Source organism: Hippoglossus stenolepis, chromosome 13 (assembly GCF_022539355.2).
Source record: "Hippoglossus stenolepis isolate QCI-W04-F060 chromosome 13, HSTE1.2, whole genome shotgun sequence".
NCBI classification, from domain to species: Eukaryota; Metazoa; Chordata; class Actinopteri; order Pleuronectiformes; family Pleuronectidae; genus Hippoglossus; species Hippoglossus stenolepis.
The window spans coordinates 9,884,747-9,907,097 of record NC_061495.1 but is presented as its reverse complement, the minus strand read 5'-3'; the positions used below and the strand labels follow the sequence as shown (position 1 = coordinate 9,907,097).

Sequence of the window (22,351 nt, the reverse complement as noted above, 5' to 3'; positions counted from 1 at the left end):
AACAACTTCAGTCTTCCACCGCTGCTGGGGTGTGTTCAGGAGGATCCGTGCCCCACGCATTTAGCCTCTTTGACCCAGAATGCGTCCTCAGCTTCCTGCTGAGTTTCTCCCCACTGTTCCACTGGGATGATATCAGGTGCTGATCTAATGCCAAATTGAAGCTCTCGGAGTCAATAAGACAGTACAGTGGAGACCTGAAGGTAAAAATCCCCAATCCCACTGCTGGAGGAGAGGAGAAACGCATCAGTATCTGTGATTGAACACATGTCTATCTTTTGTAATTGTCTGGCTCTTTGAGTGTCCTGAATCTCTCGCTCACTTTCTATCTTTCCGACTTTCTGTCCAGCTGACTATTTGGTCTGTCAGGCTGGTAGGACTTCCTTCATGTTTATTTGTAGCCCGTACACCAGCCGCCTGCAGACTAAAGAGGAACTTCAGTTCAGACATTGAGTGAATGTTTTGTCTCGTATGTATTGATGTGAGTGCTCCAGCAGATGAATCTTCCTCAGTATACAGAAGAATAAACCCTAGTGGGGATTTTCAATAATGCAGTCCTCCAACACTGGAGCGCATCAACCATTTATTATACTGCTGCTATTGTCCTACATCTTTCTTCATTAAACAGTCCACACAACACCAATTCTCTCCCAAACTCATTAATATGGCTTTTCTTCTAATCATTGGTTTGCTATTTGCCTCCCAGTCTTAATCAAACTCGTCCCCACACTGCAATAAATAAAAAAATAAAAAAAATAAAAAATCGCAACAAGCACTTACCATCAAAATAATTGCCTGCATACATTTGTTCTGCCTCCCTGAATTTCATATTGTTTTCCACCGACGGTCATGCGGGCTGATGCTGAAGACTGCTGTGCCTTTTGAGGCCACACGCTCATTCAGAGACACCCGGTTTGCTCTCGGGACGAAGCGGGAAGGGGAGGGGAGCAGTTTGGAAACGTGAGCTGCGGCTACGTGAGCAAACTAATTAAGACATTTTCTCTACCCACTAAACAATCAACAACAGGATTTAACCATTGATCTCCCCCCTGGCCACCAAGTGCACGCAGCGCAGATGTGCAAGCCACGCACTTACTTGTAATGAAAGCAGGGGCTGCATGAGATTTGCATGTTATTGTGGGCATTATGTAATGTGCGTCTGTAAATGAATATCTTGGTGACGGATTCCGTTGGAGCTGCTGTAACTACCCTGGGCAAAGTGCCACCAAGGAGCCAATTAAACTCTTATGCAGCGGCTTGAACTCGGTGATGTCGCTCTGCAAATCGATGCGTTGCTTTGTGCAGTACATGCCCATCATGTGTGAGAATGGTGGAGCCTTGGTGTTGAGGCGGCTGTGGCTGAGGGGGAGAGCGGTTTCCTCCAACCAGAAGGAAGGCAGTTCGATCCCAGTCTTCCCCATCTGTATGCTGAAGTGTCCTTGGGCAAGATGCTGAACCCTTAATTGCCCCCTCATAGAAATACAATTGCTGCTAATAGATGCACTGTATGTACGCATGGGTGAATGTCAAACTGTACTGTAAAGCGCTTTGAGTGGTCATTAAGACTAGAAAATGCTATATAAATACAGACCATTTACCATTTGAGGGTCACTTATGTGACAGTGTTGAACACTGAGTATTTATTGTTGAGTGTTGCGAGTGTGAAGGCTGCCCATGTCCAGCTGGAATTAGTGGCATCACCTTGTGACTCCCACACAAAAGAACCTGGAATATATTTGAGCCTGAGCCATTGCATATTTAGTTCATCTCTCTAGAACAAAAGTCAACACAGCATATCTGTCTTTTTAAAATGTTCCCCTTCTCTTTTTGTTTGCTTCCTCACATTTGGTAGAAGCTCCTTTCAGACATGGACTCAGAAATGTTCCTGAAGTTTTCTAGTGGGGCTGTATGCAAGAATGCAAATGTCCAGGTCAAATCTGGAAAGATGTCAAGATTCGAGTAAAAATGTATTTACGGCCAACACCAGTGTCGATGTGCTGTAAACAAAAGCATGTGATTTCCACAGTGGAAGTTAACCCGTCATGTCCCGCCTCCTGCATGATCTACCTTGTCACCAACCCCTTGCCTTCATCTCCTGCTGTGTTCTCCATATGTGAACGGCAAATTCCGTGTCCAGATCCAGTTTTCTGGACATTTCCGCAGTTTGTGTCTGGAAACAACTTATGCAGAAGTGAAAACCACAGCAGGTAGAGTCTGCGGTTCAATCCCAGGTTCATCTTTGCTCACTGTCCTTGGGCAAGAACCCGAAATTGTGTGTGAATGGGATTTATGAGTGTGAGAGAAGTGCAAAGCTATATATATTGTGTGTGTATGAATGGGACTTCGACTGTAAAGTGCTTTGAGTGGCCGTTAAGACACTATATAAATGCAGTCCATTTACCGTTCCCTCTGGTCTGAGTACATAAGCTGCACAATTATCAAATTCAAGGTTTTTCCAATGAATTTTGTATTGCTTAGTGAGATTTGTAGACTCAGGAATGCAATACAAATTTGAGATTGAGGCAGCATTTCTACTGACTGTCAACATGTTGTGATCAAAATATGTTCAAATCAGGTCACCATGGGTTTCTACGTGTTGCATTCAAAACTGATTTAAAAAGGCACATTCGACCCTCTTCCAATAGGTTTTACATGTGGACGTTGCATCTGCTTGTTGTTGTAAATGTGGCCAAATGTGTCTTGGATGCCTTTACAACTGAATTCAATATATCTTGGCCCCAATTAACTCCACCAGGATGAAGGTGAGTGCCCGCCAGATGTACATGCATCTTGCTTAACCAGGGTTGAGATGTCCCGCTGGCATTTTTGTCATAATAGCTGCTTTGCTTTGTCTGCCGGTTTGGCCATTGCCCTACTTTGCCAGCAGCATCCCATTGTGTAAACAATTTGAATTTGAGACGCGGCCTCCTTCTCGCCAAGCGATATCCCTCCTGCAGTGAGAGGCAGGATTAATTTCTCTCCCCGACTTCCACCGCACACGCAGAAAGATAGGGGAGAGGGAGAGGTGGGAGTTGGGGGGGGCGGGTTTATGGAGGCAATACCACCACCACCACCTATTATCCGAGGAGTATAATTTTATCATTTGTGGGACTATCTTATATTTGGCTGTTTCTGTACCGTGTTTGCAGGGAGCCTCGTGTATGATTATGTGTGTCACTGGTTTCAGCCCGATGTCAGTAATCTGTTCGTTGGGGAGATAGAGAAGACATACGCCCGGTAAATAATGCAAATCTGCTACTGTCTCCCTCTTCCTCCTCCTCTCTCCTTCTCACTCCAATAAAAGTCAGCATTAAGCATTCTCTCAACTCCTACACAACAACAATCTGAATCAGCCTCTGTAACCAATCATTCAACACACTCTGAGTGTGTGTGTGTGTGCAGTGAAAGTAATTGATTCCCCCCCCAAAAGTCTGACAATCATTGGCTCAACAAGGTGATGCATATTACAACGGTCTCGATACATGACTTTTTGTCCAACCTCTGTGATGAAAGATAGAATTGTAATGGCGGTGGGGAATAATTGATTCTCTCTGCTCACCGTGTGTAAATAGGAAGTTGACAAAACACGAGGATGGTATGGGATCAGAGGTTGTAATAATAAGCAATATGACTCTGCTTTGTCCCGACGGCCTCACGGCAACCACCAACATCAGGTGTGGGTGTCTCTCAAGATCAACTGTTCCCCCTAGAGGATAAAGTGCCCATCCAAACTAGTCCGTATAAGCATGTCAATGATTTTGACTTAAACGTGCAGTGTCTGCCCATGTCAGTTTTTAATTATATAATGACAGCGGGGGAAAGATGGCAATTTAAAAACACATCAGGTGCCTGGCAGCTTGATTGCTGAATTAGGTGCATCCTCCGGGCACGGTTAGTACCAAGGAAGCCCTGTGTGTGTCTGTACTGAATGTGTGCTCTGTTTCTTCTCCACAGAGATCCTAACTGGCGGTGTGTATGTCGACAAGAACAAGTTCCTGTGTCACGCAGACACAATCCACTGGCAAGACATTGTCAAAAACCCAGGGACCCACCCTGTGGTGGTGCCCACCAACAGCAGTGTCACATGTAAGTAAACAACCAACATCCTGGGAGACGGGAAGTTTTACTGATGGAATACTGTTGCTCCACACTCACTCACAGCTGCACCCAGTGAGACCTGGGAACTGGACACTAGCACCAAAGTTGAATCTGTCACACAATGAACAACAACACTGAAGGAAATGGAACTTAAAAGGGTGCCGCACTGATTTAGCAGTGCACATTTTTGGGCTCATCAAGGACAGTTTGAAAAAATTTAAAAATCGATGAAGCAGCAGTGGCCAGTTTAGCCTTGAGCTGTATTTTTAAGCAGAGATGAAGAGCGGGATCCAGAGGACCAGTGAGCCCACTCCCATTCACATATGCAGTGGTACATTGCATATGTGAATGGGTTAGGGTCAGGGTTAGAATGCTGGGGTTAGTGTTATGCTGATGTGTTTTGTTATGGATAAGTTATCTTTGTTTTTGTTAGACCCACTGTTGTATTTATAGACTCATAGATTCAAATGTTATTTATTTTGAGTTTGACCTCATTAGTTCCTATTTTAAAAAAGCTGCTCTTCGACAAGCACTGGAGTTTGGATAATCTCCTGAAATTATTAAGGAGCTCAGTGTGAGAATGAAAATGTCTGAGTCAGTTGCTGCGGACATTCTCCAGAATTTCTCCGGCCAGCCCTCTGGTAGAATCTCTGAATAAACCCATATGATCATATAGCAGGAGATTATCCCGAGGATTTATCTGGAGTTAGTAGGCGTGCTGTTGACGTTAGTAGCACGGGGGACCCAAAACTGAAAAAAAGACGACCAAAGAATAGCCATGCACAAAGAGGACACTAACGAAGCTGCCTATGTGATGTGCTGTAAACAAAAACACATGATCTCTGCAGTAAAATATATATCACTTCCTGCCCCCTTGACCCCATTCTGTCATTGTCCTTGCCACAACAATTCACAATTACAGCTCGTGCACATCACATTAATGCCCCTCTGAAACCAGCTGGTAGACATGTCAGAGAAGGCTGGAGGGATTTGTTTGGGTGAAATGAACATACTTAATCTATCAGAGGATATATGTTGTGATGCTGGATGTGGGTGTAAGTGAGGTAAAGATGCATTAAGTCACTTCTTATGACCTTGTTCCTTCAAGCTGTTAATCTGTTGTTTTTCCTCTGCATTTCTTTAAGCTGTCTGGTCACATTCGTCAACACATGCATATACATTATCATAATGGCACAAAACACAAATATCGTCTCTGTGTGTGTCCTTGGATTTGCTCTCACAGCATTTTCACTAAAGGCTTCAGGTGCAGATTAACAACTCAGAGCTCTGATATGCCGCTCGATCCCCCCCAACTCCCTCCTCCCCGGATCCACCCTGACTCCCATGCTAGTCCTCTACTCCTCTGAAAGATCAAGGGTCTCCAAACCCGTGATTCACAATGGAGAACATAATCTTAAATTCATTCTTTGGGGAGACACAGGCTTTATTATACAAATAGTTATTACTTTGAGATTTATTAATCCCTTGATTGTGTTTACTGGTCTGCATGCCCTGGTGATTTGGGCTACATCCACGTTTCTAACAAGTCTGCTACAGATGAGCCTGTTGTCCAAATTGTCGCTGAAACAGAAGTCTACAAACGCTGCTGACCCCATTTCAGTTCGAAATCACTGGGGCAGCATTTTGCTCTGGACTAGCAGAAACTGAGATGTTTGAGAACGGTGACGTAGACACTCAGAACCATTTGCTGATTGGGTTTTTGCGAACACAACGTAGCCTCCACTGATTCTTCAAGCTCCTATTGCATGACCCCCTACCTGGAAGAAAACAACTAGCATTAGCCTCAGCTATGAGTGTAGAAACACAACGTGGATCATCAATCACAAACGTTGCTAATCCTGTTTTCTTTGCTAGGGTCTGCTTTTGAGCAGTTAAATGCATGTTTTACAACAACACAACTGCTTACATAAGTAGGAGATGAGCTTTCGAGCAACAATTCTCGTGTTCAGCGGGATGTGCACGCTTTCTTACTGTTTACACAGGCCCAAGCGATATGCCTTTTCAGGTGTTTCAGTAGTAACGGAAAATAAAACTGATACAGAGCTAAATTGCTCATGTGGACAGAGATTGATTTGCAACTAAAACATAGTAGTATACATGTAGCCTTAGTCAGAACACCCCTTCCACCATCGTCCCTCTTCTGCCCAGACCAGCCCTGGTAAGGCAGCATACTTTTAACCTTCAGGGGCTGTTTTTAAGAAAGCTGTAAAAGATTATGGTGCAGGAAGAGGGGTAGGACAGGTTTATTCTAGGTCTCTGAGAATTTATAAGTGGAGATAGTGAAGACCTTGGACACTAAATGAAAACTCTTAGGCTTGACTTCACAGGGCACCGAGCACAGAGGAGAACAGAGATGTAACTGTAAGTGTAGCAGCGGTTCTATGCACTTGGCAGTGTCAGACAACCACTTATGGCTCGCTGACATTTGTATCGCTCTCCTGTTTGTGCTGCTTTTCATAAAGTCAGGGCTGTCGACCCCTCTCTTCCTCAAACGCTATAGTTCGAGGGGAGCGGACTCGAGAAACGGAGAAACAAAGGGGACGGACTGGAAAAAGACAAAAAGAGACAAGGAAAAACGTTAAGTGAAAGAGAACCGCAGAGGAGTGATGAATCAGCGAGTGGTGGATTGAGAATGAAAGAGATGAAATGTGGGGGGGGTGGAGAGGGGCGCAGACGAGGAAGGAGAGCAGGGCAGAGGATGGAGAGGCTCATGTTGGGGAATAGAGTCGGTCTCCATGCTAATAGCTCTCATCTGTAGAGGCTGATGGACAGAGGACAACACTTGTCCTGCACTTACCCAGGCTCACTTCCCCCGCAGTCAATTACTAGACAGTCAATTAAGTCCTCCAAAAAAACCCAGAAAGGCACCGACTAAAGCTCTGAGGGTTTGATGCTGCTCTTTGCTTCTTTGCTGCTTTTATCTCAAACTGATGTGCGCTGGTTTTCATGCTGCACTGATTCAGAGTAGAGAGACAAAAAAATATATTTCCCCAAAACAATCAGTGTTAAAGTTGTTATGACTAAAACAGCAGATAGCAGTCAGGAGAGATATAACAGAATACCTGAGAAACACATCGAACCTATGGGCAATGTTCACGCTGAATAATTGCAAGGCATATGTAAATACAAGGGTAGGGAAGTTATTTATTTAAGAACTGTTAATGAACTCCAGCATCATCAGGAAATTATATAATTAACTACACGCCAATTATGCCAAGTATTAAAGTGCCAACATTTCTTGAAGATTATGCTTATTAAGTCATAATAATAATCATGAAGCACTTACAAAGTCCTTGGGATGCAGTTGTAATGAATTGTATCTTAGGAACATCTCTTGAAGCAACTTAAATCATGTTGCGAGGAAACAACAACTTAGGGGCACACACACACACACACACACTAACACACACTAACACACATTACGTGTATTTAAAGCTAAGCCTACATCTTTCCTCACTGTTTGGATCACTTTGAGTTTCCAGTGGAGGGCTTGAAGTCATACACTCCAGCTCAGGTTTTTCAGATGTAACTGTAATGAAATGAAATAATTCATGTTCATATTCTATGATGAGGTAACCATTTGAAATGCCAATCATCTCTGTCCTTGACTTTGTGTGCAGGTCAAAAGTGCCATCGTTTCTGTAATGGTCGTTGCTGGGGACCGAAGGAGGACCAGTGTCAAACCTGTAAGTACATTACCATGATTAGCTGATGACACATCGCATGGCCTTCCAGTGGCTTTCTTGAAATGGCATCTCGTCCAGTTCAGGATTTGTTGTATATTTTTTTCCCGCAAATATGCCAACAGAGCATGAAAACACATTTGCAATTGATATAGGTATTTCTTTGCTGGTTAAATTTGAAGTTATTTTTCATTAAAAACAGACACAGTCATGGAATCTACATGTTTCAAAGCTTCTAATCAGGTAACGGTAATTCTGTAGATTACAAATTACATTTGGCATGCAGGAAGGAATGTAGCCGTCAGTGTTGTCCAAGTTTTCAAACCTTATTTAGCCGCCTGCAAAAGAAATTGTATAAATCAATGAATAAAAAGTCATGTTTAACCTCCAAACTAGGTTTTTGTTTCAGAAGTTCATCTGCCTTCTATGAGAAACAATGTCCACTGCTAAACGCTACTATTTTTATACCTATTGTAACACAGGACAACCAGGGATGGTCTTTTTTTCAATTTACATTTCATGTCCGTGGTTTATCCCTAAAAAATTTTATTTTATTAATTATTATTTGTAATATTATTTGCAAATTGTTAAAACTATGCAAAAAGAAGCTATACTTCAGAACAAGAAAGAAACAACAGCATGCCAATCTAACATTTATCCAATCAAACTAGTCTATATAGTAACATTGAATTCAGCTCCACGTTTTACAAATTCAATTTAGAAATCCTCACGGTCTAACTTAAGGTCTAACTGTAACTTCAAAATATATCAACGAATTGCCTTAATAAAAAATGTACTACTGTTAATTACACTGCTTGGGTAAAGCTACTTTCCTATTACCACTACTGCTCCAGCTGTTGGCACAACCCTCAGTATCATCATAGTGTGTCGGTGTCAGAGAGGAGAACTACCATCATTCACCCTCTGACTCTGAGCACACAGTGCAGTGGTGGATCCATGACAGGCCAGTAATTGGGTCTGTGTGTTTTCAGCCTTCGATAAGCAAACTGAGCTCAAATACAACCTGCCAAAAGAAAACCATTGTGCATTTTCTATTAGCAGCGAATGTGACAAATGTTCAAGTCATCAGACTTCTGCCGGGAAATGTATAAATCGGTTGTCACAAATGCTAACCCTCTGTTTATAAAGATACACTGTGAATCCATTCTTCATTTGAATCAACTCCTCCATCTGTGTGGACATATTACAACCCCGAAGCACGTGGGCTTGGTCTTCACTACATTTACAGCATGTACATATTCATGCAAACAAAAGGACCATCATATACTTTTTCCTCTTTCCATTAAATATCTGTGATTCCCTATACAATCTCTACAATCCCTTTTAATTGTACCACCCTCGCCATCCATTTCCTTCTCTTTCCATCACTCTTTGCATGGACCACTTAATCTGTGCCAACTCTGGCATGTCTCATCTTATTTGTTCTGTGGTCGCGATCTCATTAAGATAATACAGAATGAACTGTTTGACCAGGACCTGTTAACATGTCACAGACCAGTCGTCGATAAGCCCCGGGCCCAGTCTATCTTCCCCTCCTTTCAGCCATTGTCATGCTATCTCTCCATCTTCATCCATACGTCGGGCTCATGATTCATCCTGTCTTTTTTTTTTTATGTTTTTGCTTTTGCAACTTTTAATTTTGTTGTGCTGAAACATATTGAGTGAATAAGTGGAAAAAATGTCAAATGAAAAAATGACTTCAGAGATACTTTTGTGACATATCCATGAATAATTATTCACCTGTCTCAAAAGCAACAATAAACAGCAGCGTTTGGTGTCAGCAGCTCAAGGGAAAAGTGAATTCATTCAAAAAGTGAACTTTTACTTCCCCCTTGAAGTAGATGATGAAGAAGACGTCTGTGAAGTCTGAGGCTGCGGTTGATTATATAACCACAGACTAGTTCTGCTGATGGTCTGCACAGATCACGATTCTTTCACCCTCTGATGCCTCTTTGGTTATTTTATAAATCAAAATGTCAGTATAGTGCAGCAATATGGCTCATGTTTAGCTGAATACTTACGAAATAAACCTTTATTTTTGCTGGAAAATGTTGAGTCTCACCAACACAAACATCTGACAACTTAGTTATAGTTATTGTTTGATTGATTGATTGATTGGTTTGTTTGGGAAAGTGTCAGCTCTAGACAAGGCCGATGTTGCAAGAACATCATTATTTCTAATACAGAAAATTTCATACCCAAACTATTAATTTCATCTTGCCTAAAAACAAAGGAAAGCAAATCCCTTTCAAATAAATTATGCTTTAATCACCAAACTAATTAACTGATTTTATTAAATAGATGTTTTTATCTCCATTAAAAGATTTTCAGGCCACTTTGGGGCAACAGATAAAATTTAGGAGCATATCATCATATAATCACCTTTCAGTTAATTTGTGTTGTAGATACTGTCTAAAAATATTACTAAATACTGACACTGTTATAACTTCCCTAATTTTTTGGGCAGAAAATGATTAGTTGACTTGTTTTGACTTGTGTCTCAATTTCATAAAAGGTAACAGTGGCATCGCTAGAACAGAATTTGGCTGAAATTGTATGAATCTAAAGTAAATGTTATAAAGTAGTTCAGTGAAGCAAAAACTCTGGTTGAAAAATACTGGACAAACAGGAGAGCCTGTGTTTTCCTAGTTGAATTCCTTATGTGAACTGTCTTGCATTGAAAGAAAGTCCTGAGGAGAAGCAGATCTTCTAATAAAGGCAGCAAAGGGAATAGCCAGTGAGTTTGAAATTTTATGAAAATCATCTATTAACTACAAGAGGAGGAATGAGTAGTCACAAACATCCCACTAGGACCAAATGGAAAATGAAATCGGCATTTCATTATTCAGCTAATCAATAAGTGTTTTAACAATCTTTTTGCAATAAAAAGGCCTCTGACCTTTAATTTGCTCAAAGCCTTCTATATTTGCGTAGATTATACAGACAATTGAATTGGTTATAGAAAGTGTTTCCATTGCAAAAATCCCAACATTATCCAAGAAATTGTTTCGGAGGCCAGATGTAGAAGTAAGTACATTTTAACTCATGTAAATGGGAACCGAGAGGCAGAGGTTCCTGTGACGGATGCTACTGTCCACAGCCTGTTCAAATGGAAGCTTCCAGCCATATTTTCTCAGCTGGATTTCCTTTGTATTTGTCATCACCAGCAGTTTCTTTTTTTTGTTGTATTTTCTTTTTTTCTCAAAGTGGAAGTTTAAAGCCAAGTTGATCAACAGCATTGCGTCTCTCCGTTGGCAAGGTCATTTGTTTTGGCAAAGTGTCGCGAGCAAAGGAGGCCATTTCATTTTAGCCCAGGCACCGTTAATGGAATGCCACTGATTGTATGTTAGGCGTCGGGTGAAGTGTGCGTGTGTATTTGCATGTGCGCTTGGCGGGCTGTCGGTGGCTTGTATCCATCACTTTGATAGTATCTCGTCACTGCAAAGCCCCAAAGGGGAAACGCGGCTCACATCAAAACACTGTGTGTGTGTGTGTGTGTGTGTGTGTGCGTGTGTGCGTGTGTGCGTGCGTGGGTTTGTAATATTGAATTCTAATCACATTACTTTTCCTAGAAATTAGTATTTTGACACCTTTGTGTTTCAGTTTCACTTCTACCTTTATCAACAGAGCTGATTTTAAGAATTAGGCTGAATACCCAATAACTACTGTATGTTTTATATTTTACAATATTTTTGAATTCCTTCATTGTCAATTGCCATTTTGTGGTCAGAACTTGGATTTAAGTGCATGTTGGTTTGGCGATATTTAACCTCACAGCGAGAAAATTCCTCAGTTGAAATCCCGGCAGGGGCCTTTACATGAGGAGTCTGCATGTTCTCCCCGTTTAGCATATGTTTACTCCGCGTACTCCGCTTTCCTCCGGCACTCCAAAGACATGCAGATTGGGGTTAGGTTGATTCAAGGCTCTAAATTGTCTGTAGGTTTTAACGTGTGTGTGTGTGAAACTGACTTTTGCCCAATGTCAGCTGCAATTTCTCCAGCTTCCCCCTCAAAGGACAAGAGGCATGGATGGGCAGATGGATGGATGGATTTCTTGGGAAAAGGGAATCTGACTTGATCTTGCTTTTTCATAAAGATGGGTTTCTGGGCTTGTGGCATAAATATAAAAATATCATCTATTGTATGTTATTGGTTCTGTAGCATATACCTGCGCACAAGACTTTAAAAATACGTATGCTTTTACTCTTTACAAGTGTGTTCACTCCCCAGCTCATTATTCAACTGTGTTAATTCCACTGCTTTATCCATCACCAACACATTTTTTATTTAGTTTTACCAATCCATCATATACATCCCACTGCCGACACTCCCCATACCCTTGCATCCACTTTAGCCGCATCTCTTGCCAGCTGTCTCTCTCAGTGAAATGGCAGACTCCATGCGAGCATTTACATATATACGGCTGTGGAGGAGCGCGGCACGCAGGCGTACGCCACATGGCCGCGACAGGCATGAGAGGAAAGGGTGGACAGACGTGAAGTGATTGGCGTTCACACAGAGTCAGATAGGAATCTCGATGTTTCTGTCTCTTCCTCCCTCAGAGTGGGTGCAATGCAGGGAGGCCAAAACATGATTGAAGATAACTAGTAGTGGGTGGCAGAGATGTTTTGGCTTCAGCTGCACTCACCGCACAGATGTGTATTTATTTTTACCAGGTTGCAGTTGGCCAGATGTTAGAACAAACTCCAACAGTAAATCCGATGCTTACTAGTGAAAGGATGTTATTGTTCATTGACGCTTTTCTGTTCAAATTAAATGTATTCCAATTAAATGAAATTAATTCCTATACATATAGCCTGTGCACTGCATAGACTATTATCCGTTTTGAATTTGTTCACAGTAAAAATTTGATATTCAGATGTATGATAGTTAAATAATATGTTTTCTCTCCTCATTTTTACACAGTAACAAAGACAGTGTGTGCGGAGCAGTGTGATGGCCGTTGCTTCGGTCCCTATGTTAGTGATTGCTGCCATCGTGAGTGTGCAGGTGGCTGCTATGGACCAAAGGACACAGACTGCTTTGTGAGTGAACACACACACACACACACACACACACACACACACACACACACACACACACACACACACACACACACACACACACACACACACACACACACACACACACACACACACACACACACACACACACACACACACACACCGGCATTTACTTCCATTCAATGAAAAGGAAGAGCATGTAAACCTGTTCTTGACATGGCAACATCATAATCATATGTCTCACTCTTTCATTTCCTGAATGTGGCCACAAATGTGTCCAAAAATCTGACAGATTCTACTTGTGACGTTTTACCACCTTCGTTTCAAGGTGGTTCTGCAAAGCAATTTCTTCTTTCTACACTTAACTTGTATGTTAAAATACCACTTGTATTCTAAATACCATTTAATGACACTTAATTCCCATTGCTTTAGCAATTTAGTGTTATTGCTAAATATAGACTTCCATCCCTGTGGTTCGCTATGTGCTATGTCAATTTGAACAATTCAAATAAAAAAGCAAAATCATGTATCTGGTATTTTATTGAATGTATTTATTGTTTTTTTACACAACATTTTGGTTCAACTTTGTTTGATCCACAGCTTTTTATCTTTGTTTTCTCACATTGGCCTGAGATGCTATGTAGGTTTGTAAAGGCACATCCACCTATAATATATACAATCTAAATACCTGCTCCAACACTGTGTGTGCTGCGTGTGTGTGTGTGTGGGTTTTGTGTGTGTTTTGTGTACAGGCCTGCACCAACTTCAATGACAGTGGGGCCTGTGTGACCCAGTGCCCCCAGCCATTCGTCTACAACCCCACCACCTTCCAGCTGGAACACAACCCCAGGGCAAAGTACACCTATGGAGCCTTCTGTGTCAAGAAGTGTCCACGTAAGTCTCACCACCTGCACACAAACATGGTATCCTGTTATTTCGGTCACGACCCTTTCGTTATAACTGTAATTTTATTATAATGTAGCTTTTAACTTATTACTCCAAGGAATCAGTCAATTTGCAAGGTCCACTTTGAATCTGGGGATTTTAAAATCCAAAACTAACCCTCAACATTGAACCATAAATGAAATGTTGACCCCAACGTGCCTGAAAGTTTAAACCCTCTTCAAACCAAAGTTTTGTTTTACTTAAAAGTCTTGTGTTTTGCTGCAAGAGAACACTGATCAACAGACATGCTCCTCTTACCACATTCAAACATTCACTGCTCAATAACTCATTTTGGTCAAAGTAAGAAAACAGAAAAATGAGGACAAAGCAAGAACAAGTTACTAATAATAACTATGTCCTGTATAAATTGAAAACAATTGGTTAATGCTAATTAATTCCGTTTCCCATTCTTAAAGAAACTAAAAAACAAATGCTTTCTTAAATAACTGACAGTTGATATGACTTACTTTTCAGTGAGGCATTACGTTAAATAACATTTACAAAAACTACGTTGAATCACACTCATTTGTTCTGTCGTTGAGGACTAGATAAAAGCAGATTAGCTGATATCTGAAGGATGCCGTGAAGAATGGAAGGTACATAGTGTGCAGACAGAAATGCATGTGTCATAATTACACATTACACCACGATTACATGAAGCTTTTAGCAAAGGCCATAACTATGCATACGCACAGGCACACTCCTGCTTGCATTTCCATAGGCTATTTGTCATGGACTTACACACACACACACATACAGGATGCACACACCATCACTCCCCACTGCTCTGCTTTAACGTGCAAATCAAAGTTTGGTCGTGACCAAGAAAAACAATTAGATACTGAGGGAGCTTGAATTGCATTTACTGCTTTAGCTTCTCATAACCCTCTCATTACTACCAGTGGATCATTTTGCAGGGCAAATATTGCTACCATAAACACAATTTGTCTTTTGTTTCCCTAAGATGTTTGTGTTCGCGTGTGTGTGTGCTTTTGTGTTTCTACCTCTGTGAGGACCTATTTGAGTTTTGGACCCTGGGAATAGGGACATTACGCCAAGTGAGGACACTGCTGCAGATCTTTTAAAGGCTGTTTGAGGTTTAAAGGTTTGAGGCGGATTTAGGTTGGGTGAAGCTGAGGATACAGGTTGTAGGTTTTTTCAAGTTTGGTTCTGTCTTTGTTAGGAACACTCTTTTTCACACGACCAAAATAATATGCACGGTACTTCTATATTTCTCATTCAAGTACACAAGTGGCCAAACACACATACAGAGCCTGGCTCTGCAGAAAGTCTACTTGGAATAAATATGTGTTTGCTGACATAAATTGCATTGAAACATGAATATCAATAAATATTGAGTTATAATTCTCAATAGCAAAATAGAAAATCTTCAGTATATATCGATGTAGTGTTTATACATTGTACAAACACAGCGAGGACATATGACAGATCATTTATCTAGTTTATGTTTTGCTGTTTGCTCATAAGACTATAGTTTAAAACCCCAACCTTCACATCTCTAAACTTAAAATAAATTATTGTATATTCTAATTATATAAAATTATAATGATATTGTATTGAAATTTACTGAGATGCAAATAAGTATCTAGATATAATTTTTGGTCATAGCCCTATATGACCTATATCTTATTGTTTTTGTTTTTTAAACTGATATTTTGCTTATTATTTGTCTGTGTTTCTTATTGACTGCTGAGCTGTATCGCTGACGTACTGAATATAATGATGCCTGACATCAGTTGGACGAGCTGCGGCTAGTTTACTGTATAAATAATGTTCATGTTCCATATGCAGTGAAATCCCCTGCTCTTGATCCAGCTGGAGAAAGTGGGAGGGAGGGATTAAATAGTAAATACTTATCCCTGCTCATTTCAAACAAGATGAACGCTTGGATCGATTACAGAACATTCTAGTTAGCAGTGGCCAGCTCTTACTTACACTTCAGCTCTTCTTTGAAAAGGACCTGATGTCTTAATTCCCAGTGGGAGAATTTTATCTGCAAAACATTCTGTTATCAAGAGGGGCCTATTGTGCATAAACATAAATCAAAGTAAAATAGTCTTCAACCAAACCTCTACAACGATGAAGACTTTTTCAAGCTATAGCATAACTCAGCATATATAAGTAATACATTGTGTGTCTTCTCTGCATAGTCAGTCTTATAGTCTGTATTATTTGTGTGTTACATGTATCAAGCCTGATTTGAATTTGTAGTGCACTTGCATACTGGGTAAACTTCGGTGGTGGAAATCAACAGCCGAAAAAAGCAGTAAACAAAAAACTGAATGGAGCAAATCCCTATTCAATTCACCATGATGAGCTGTCTGTCCTGCAACAGTGTCTAGCCTGAGGTTATGTTTGATATTCACCAACCCATCAAAGGTGATAACAAAACACATCATCATCAGTTTGTTCTTTTGCTTTGCACCGTTGTTGGTCTCGCTGTTACTCCTCTGTTCTGAGTTTAACACTCGGCACAACCCCACCTACTAGTGGACGCCCCATGCTGTGCCCAGCATCAGTGAAAAGGGCAACCAGCAGCAAGTGGGACTTGAAGGCATTGTTACTTTTAGACACAAGATGCTGTAGTGTTACAGAAACTAGGCTGATGAAACTGCCGCTTCAAGGATGCAAGTCATGGTGGTTTGGATATTTCAGGGTTGGTTAAAGCAGGAAATATAGACTTTTTTGTGGTTGTTTGTACGTGGCCTACAGTATAGTGTGGTGTTTTGATTTCCATATTACATCAGTGGTTCATTCTTCTCCGTCTTGGGTCTCACATAAAAAACAGATTCCTGTTATTTTGTTGTTGTCGTAGCATTAGCCACTGGCCAGCGAGCGTCTACCGACAGCCGTGTTCAGTGTTTAGTATCAGCTTCTTTTCCTACGGCGTGGATTGGAGTTCGAATTTAAGAGTGAAATGGAACAGGGCCCCACCAAAAAGTGAAAAGAATAAAGCGGTGGACAAAGAAATTGTCAGTTGCACAGAAATATTAAGTCACTGAAGAACTGCAAGCATCAGTCAAAGTGTAATGTGTGATTACCTGCACATGCCACATATTGTACCGTATGTTCCGGTAAGACAAACAAAGGTTTTGATTTTGATTTTTTCAGATAACTACGTGGTGGACCATAGCTCCTGCGTTAGAGCGTGCCCCAGCAACAAGATGGAGGTCGAGGAGAACCGCACTAAGATGTGCATTCCTTGCACTGACATCTGCCCAAAAGGTAACCCACAAGTAAATGGGGAATTAAGTTACCATGGTTTTGAACATCTATGTAGCAATCTGTGATGTTATTTATGACATAAATTAGTATTGGTAAAACAGCACTGTTCATATAGGGCAAACCATGATGAGCATGTGAACACCAACAAATCATTACCACATTAATTCTGTGATATGTTATGTTTGAAACCATGATACACAAACAGGGCTGTAAGTGGCCTCTGCTAAGCTTCTTGTGAGTCAGAACATCAAATCCCATTTGGCTTCAAATCTGCAGAGTTTTTCTGAATCCCTTTTTGCTTTGCACAGAAAAAGTTACGCCTCTTGTCTACTGCAAACAAAGCAGAAGTTTCAAGTTTGGGAGAAAATTTGAATGAGAGCAAAGCCTCTGGAACAGGGTTCATAGAAAGGTTTTGTTTTTGAGAAACATGAAAAAGACAATATGAGACAAAGACTTGTAACTTCTTCTTATTATCACTCTTTTAAATCTCCATTGTTTGAGCATGTTAACACATTTAACTGAACTGTTTGCTCTCTCACTGTGTATCACCAGCGTGCGATGGCATCGGTACCGCCAGCCTCCAGGCTGCTCAGACTGTGGACTCCAACAACATTGACAAGTTTGTCAATTGCACCAAAATCAATGGCAACCTGGTGTTCCTCATTACTGGAATCAAAGGGTGAGAGCTGAGAACATTTAGCTCATCAGATTGATAAAAGATGAAGTGAAATAGTAGAACTGCAATTACACTTATGCATATTATGTTCTGTTTAAAGAGTGTAGCTTTGAATTAGAAGGTTTGTCAAGTCTTTGAAATCTAAATTATCTCAAATCTAACCAAAATTGTATTTATGTGCTGATGATTTATCCTTCAGAGTTTAAAACGAATTGGTGGGAGTGCAGAAGGTCAAATATCTGTCTGTATGCATGCAAATAATCAGGAAATAATTTTAGTGAGCTTCTTTGTACGTTGCTTATCTGTGCAGCATAAAAGGCCAAAGCTTTGTTCTGTATTTTGTGTTGTTCTGATCTCCCGTTGTCATTCACAGGGACGTCTACCACAATATTGAGGCTTTAGACCCAGAAAAGCTCAGCGTGTTCCGCACCGTTCGGGAGATCACAGGTGAGTCATATCATCCGTACAGTATGCATCTGTACACATGCATACAAATGAATAAAAATAGAAATAAATAGTAATTGCTCTTTCCTTCATCCTCCCTCTTGCGCTTTTATTCCGAATAGTGTGCACATGCTTGTGTGTGCATATGTGTGTGTATTTGCTCAAGTCTACCTCAACCTTTTCCCCCCACCGGGACTGTGAGACTGTCCACACCAAGGACAGACATTGCAGCACAAGATGAATATCAGATGAGTCTTTCAATCTCCTCTGTCTCTGCTGCTGCTCCTCCCTCTGGGAGTCCCTAGCCTTGAGTCCCACAGTCCCAGCTCTCCCTTCACGCACCATGAAGAAAAGATCCAGAACATGCGGTGCGCATCGTTAATCCTCCTGCTCCCCTATGCCACCGTCACCTCTGAGCCACATGTACGCTGTCATTTCTCCAGCTTAGACACTTGACAACGCCGTCAGAGAGAAGCCTCGTATCTCCGCTGTGGCAGAGAATCTTCCAGTTGAAATATTGTGAGTGACGTTTTTGAGTCGTGACGGGGGTTTACGAAAGCAGAAGCTTGATTAATCAGGAGCCGCAGTTACAGCTTCTCCCCCGAAAAGACACATTCACTTGACTCTGATGATGTCATTGTCTTTTATTGCCTTTATTGTTGTAAAAAAAAAGTAAGAATACAATTTAGTTGCCTCCTTTGCAACTAATAGCAAACAACTGCAAATGTAGTTGATGGTAATTATTCTTTAAATGCAATATTTGTGAAGATAAATGAACAATGTATAAAGAGCAAGGACAAATGTAGTGATAGAATATGATATATGCCCATTTTGTGTTTTCCTACCTGCTCAGCTTTACCGCTTTTGTGGCGCCATCGCATCCTTGTGTTCCATGATCTGAATATCTGACTCTGAGACTCGGCTATAAAAACCCCTGGTTTGTTGTTGTTCAAAGCAAAGATTTTTGGGGCCAAATTCTGTATTCTGAAAATGCCAAGGGTAATCATTTAAATTCGCCTGGACTAGTTAAAAAAACTTGGCTTCCAAAGGGTGCTTTTCCTCTGCTTTGGTTTGTGATGGCAGCTTGAGAGGAGGTGACGGGGAGCCACCATTGGCCAAGCACCATGTAGTCAGAGATGTGTGTCGGCCGGGCTTGTCATCTCTCCGAGCTGTCAGGAGAACGTGACCACTGACTGAGGCAGCCAACCTGCCTCTGTGACCCCAGGGTTACAACCGGCATTGCTCTTGCTTTCAAATGAGCTGTGCAGGAGGACAGCTCTCATCCTACACACCAGCACGTCCATCTGTCCCTCTCCGATGTCCTTTCTCACTTTTCTTCAGTCGCTCTTGCCTCTCTGTTTTTTTTTTTTATAAAAATCTTTAAAGACATATCACCCAAAGGCTGCTTAAGCACTTCAGCATCGGTGGGTTTCTCATTGTTGTGGCTCAGAATGTAATCATCTCAACTTAAGCACTCTTAACCTTTTGCTTTTTGAGCTCATGGCCTTCTGCTTTAATTGGCTCCGCACTGTAATTTGCTGTGTGCATTGGTGTGCCACTGATGTGTCTCTCGGCAACACATAACCGATCTTTTCACTTTGCCCTTTTTCTGCACAGAGCCACTCAGTGAGGTGCTTCAGCACAGCCTTCCCGCCAGCTGTAGCTCCTGAGATGTGGTCACACAGGTTTATGCACATGCAAAGATTCAGATATATTCATCTATTTATTCATTTAAGAGAATATCCTGTTCCTTATTTTGTCAGTGGCATCAAATTGCATGAAAAGAACGAAACCAATAATGTGGTTTTCATCTAACGCCTTGAAGCTTTTCACTAAGGCTCATAGATATGACTAAGACCCCCTCAAAATAGCCACAGTCTGATTTATTTTGTCCTTTTTAAATCATTGGCTCTATGTTAACATGGACACCGATATAATTTTTCAGAATGAGACATTATCCTGATTATGGAGTTTACATGAGTTGCTAACAGAATACTCCATTCATGTTCCTGTTTACAGGTTACGCAGCATGGCCCAATTATGACTCACATATAAATGATGTCAACTATGAGCTACGTCTCGATATTTTCTCCAAGGTTTTCGCCAGTGTTAAAGCCCCAACCTGAAATTTCAATGTAAGATGCAGGAAACCATTTTGGGTGCTTTATTTTTATTTTCGGAAAAGCTACAACTCCTTTTTACTTTTCCATCTTGTTTACACCCAGGTCATGCAGCGTAAAGCATGACATGTCTACATATATATTCACAGGTCTTAATTCAATTCTTGCATATTCCGAGTAAAATATTATTCGGAGTTAGGGTAAGCAGTTGTTTCGTGGACATGAATATCTTGTCTTTTTTTTCTATGTTTTTCTTCACTATGTTGAAACTTTACAGTGTTGAAAACTTCAATAGAAAGAGTTGTAATAAAAAAATGAATAATCATAGTCTTTCAGCCCCGTGATGAGTTAGGTGATCAGTATTTTTGCTGAAGGTCATCTTGACAGACTCGGGTAAGAAAGATGAACATTTCTCTTTCCCCCTCCTTCACCACCGAGTCATTTCAGAAATACAAAATGACAACCTTCAGGCCAAAACCCCCATTTTCCAATTTTTCTTTTTAAATCCAGCTTACAGAATAAAAGTTTTACGAACATGTTCCTGCGTATCTACACACACCTGCATGTGCCCCCGATGCACCTGCAGTTGTCTGTACCCATCTTGCGCAGGTCATAGCATGTGTGTGATATTGATGTAGTATTACATTAGCTAGAGACAAGTGTGCGGCAGGCAGTGGCTTGTTACCTTGATTAGGAAGCACCCGCACTGCCCCCCCACCACTCTCCCCCCCCCACCCCATAAGAGCGCTATGGCGGAGCTGTGAGGTGCCTCGGCACTGCAGGTTTTGTCATTAAGACAATTAGTGTCGACAAGTACAAGGCTAACGATTGTGTAACACTGCTGCCTCTGGGCTGAGGTTGCGCTCACCATCCTAAAAACTACACACCATGAAGTCAGGGATGGGAAAGCAATAAACAACCTGGATCAAACTAGAATCCAAAGGTTGTTTTTAGTTGTTGTTTTTTTCCTGCAATGGATGTTAATATTCGGTGTAAATATCACATGAAACATTGTATAAAATATGAATTCCCGTCACAGTTCCACGATAATGGCATTATAGCCATATTGTGTCCTCTCTTGGAAAAGAGGTGAAGGGGTAAAAAGACTAATAAAGAGGATTACATCCATTGTTTTTTCTATTTCAGAAAATGGTAATTATGTTGGATTTATTCTGCTTTCCTTTTTTAAACCTCTTCAATACAATATCAATGTGAGAGCGTGCATCAAATTCAGCTCATGTCAATTTGCAGAAGCCCTGGTGTGTGCTCCCTCACAATTACCTGACTTTTTTTTCTCTCTCTCTCTCTCGGGTGCTCATTTCCTCATCAAACATTCGCTCAGACCCTCATGCCGCTGCTCAGCTGAGATTGACATAGAAAAAAAGCTGGTCCATGAACTGAATAAGGTGCTATTGAAGGTTATTGCTCCCTTGTCAACATGCATCTCCGCAACTCCCCTCAAACCTCCCTCCGCCGTTCCCTCCCTTTCTGAATAAACAAAAATGATGCGTCCATCGGGAAGGAAACACTCAGTTTAATATAGTGGAGTCAGATACTGCTCGGTGATTGGAGAACGCACCAGTCTGCCCATCACACCCATGGGGTCTTTCCCGCACCCATCCACCACCTCCTCCTCTTCTGTCATGGAGGCAGACTGTGGCCTCGAATGCCAAAGTAATCTTGTGAATTCTTTTCTTACTCTTTCCTCCATCCTCTCCACCTCTTTTCTTCCACCTGCCTCCCGTGGTCGCATAGCCTCATCCAACCATTTTGTTTGTCATCTGGCGTTAGCTGGATTGTACCTCCCTACCGTTCCTCCGCTAAATATTTTATATTTCTGAATCCATTATTGAAAATACTAAATGAGCTCCAGCCATCCTCTTAGCTATTCATTTAATCATTTGAATTATTCAAAGGTGGAGTGGCAGATAAAGAAAATGCAAAAAAATATTGATAAATCAAACTTTACACTCAGTCATAGCTGGCATTGAGCCCCTCTCTCTCGGGGGTTGCCGTGCCTATGGCGGTTTTCTGAGTTGTGCTTGGCTGCTTTCAGATGAGACTCAGGTGGTGCGG

At 41.3% G+C, this 22,351-nt stretch overlaps 1 protein-coding gene across 2 annotated transcripts in view; it reads left to right on the top strand.

Moving 5' to 3' along the window:
- Positions 1 to 22,351, top strand: part of LOC118120013 (receptor tyrosine-protein kinase erbB-4) — a 283,408-nt gene that overhangs the window by 173,374 nt on the left and 87,683 nt on the right. For both annotated transcript variants that reach the window (XM_035174572.2, XM_035174571.2), the window contains exons 4-10: positions 3,952 to 4,083; positions 7,737 to 7,802; positions 12,747 to 12,865; positions 13,597 to 13,738; positions 16,922 to 17,035; positions 17,588 to 17,714; positions 18,085 to 18,158. In XM_035174572.2, the coding sequence (XP_035030463.2) occupies positions 3,952 to 4,083; positions 7,737 to 7,802; positions 12,747 to 12,865; positions 13,597 to 13,738; positions 16,922 to 17,035; positions 17,588 to 17,714; positions 18,085 to 18,158 (774 nt within the window). The remainder of the gene's footprint in view (positions 1 to 3,951; positions 4,084 to 7,736; positions 7,803 to 12,746; positions 12,866 to 13,596; positions 13,739 to 16,921; positions 17,036 to 17,587; positions 17,715 to 18,084; positions 18,159 to 22,351) is intronic.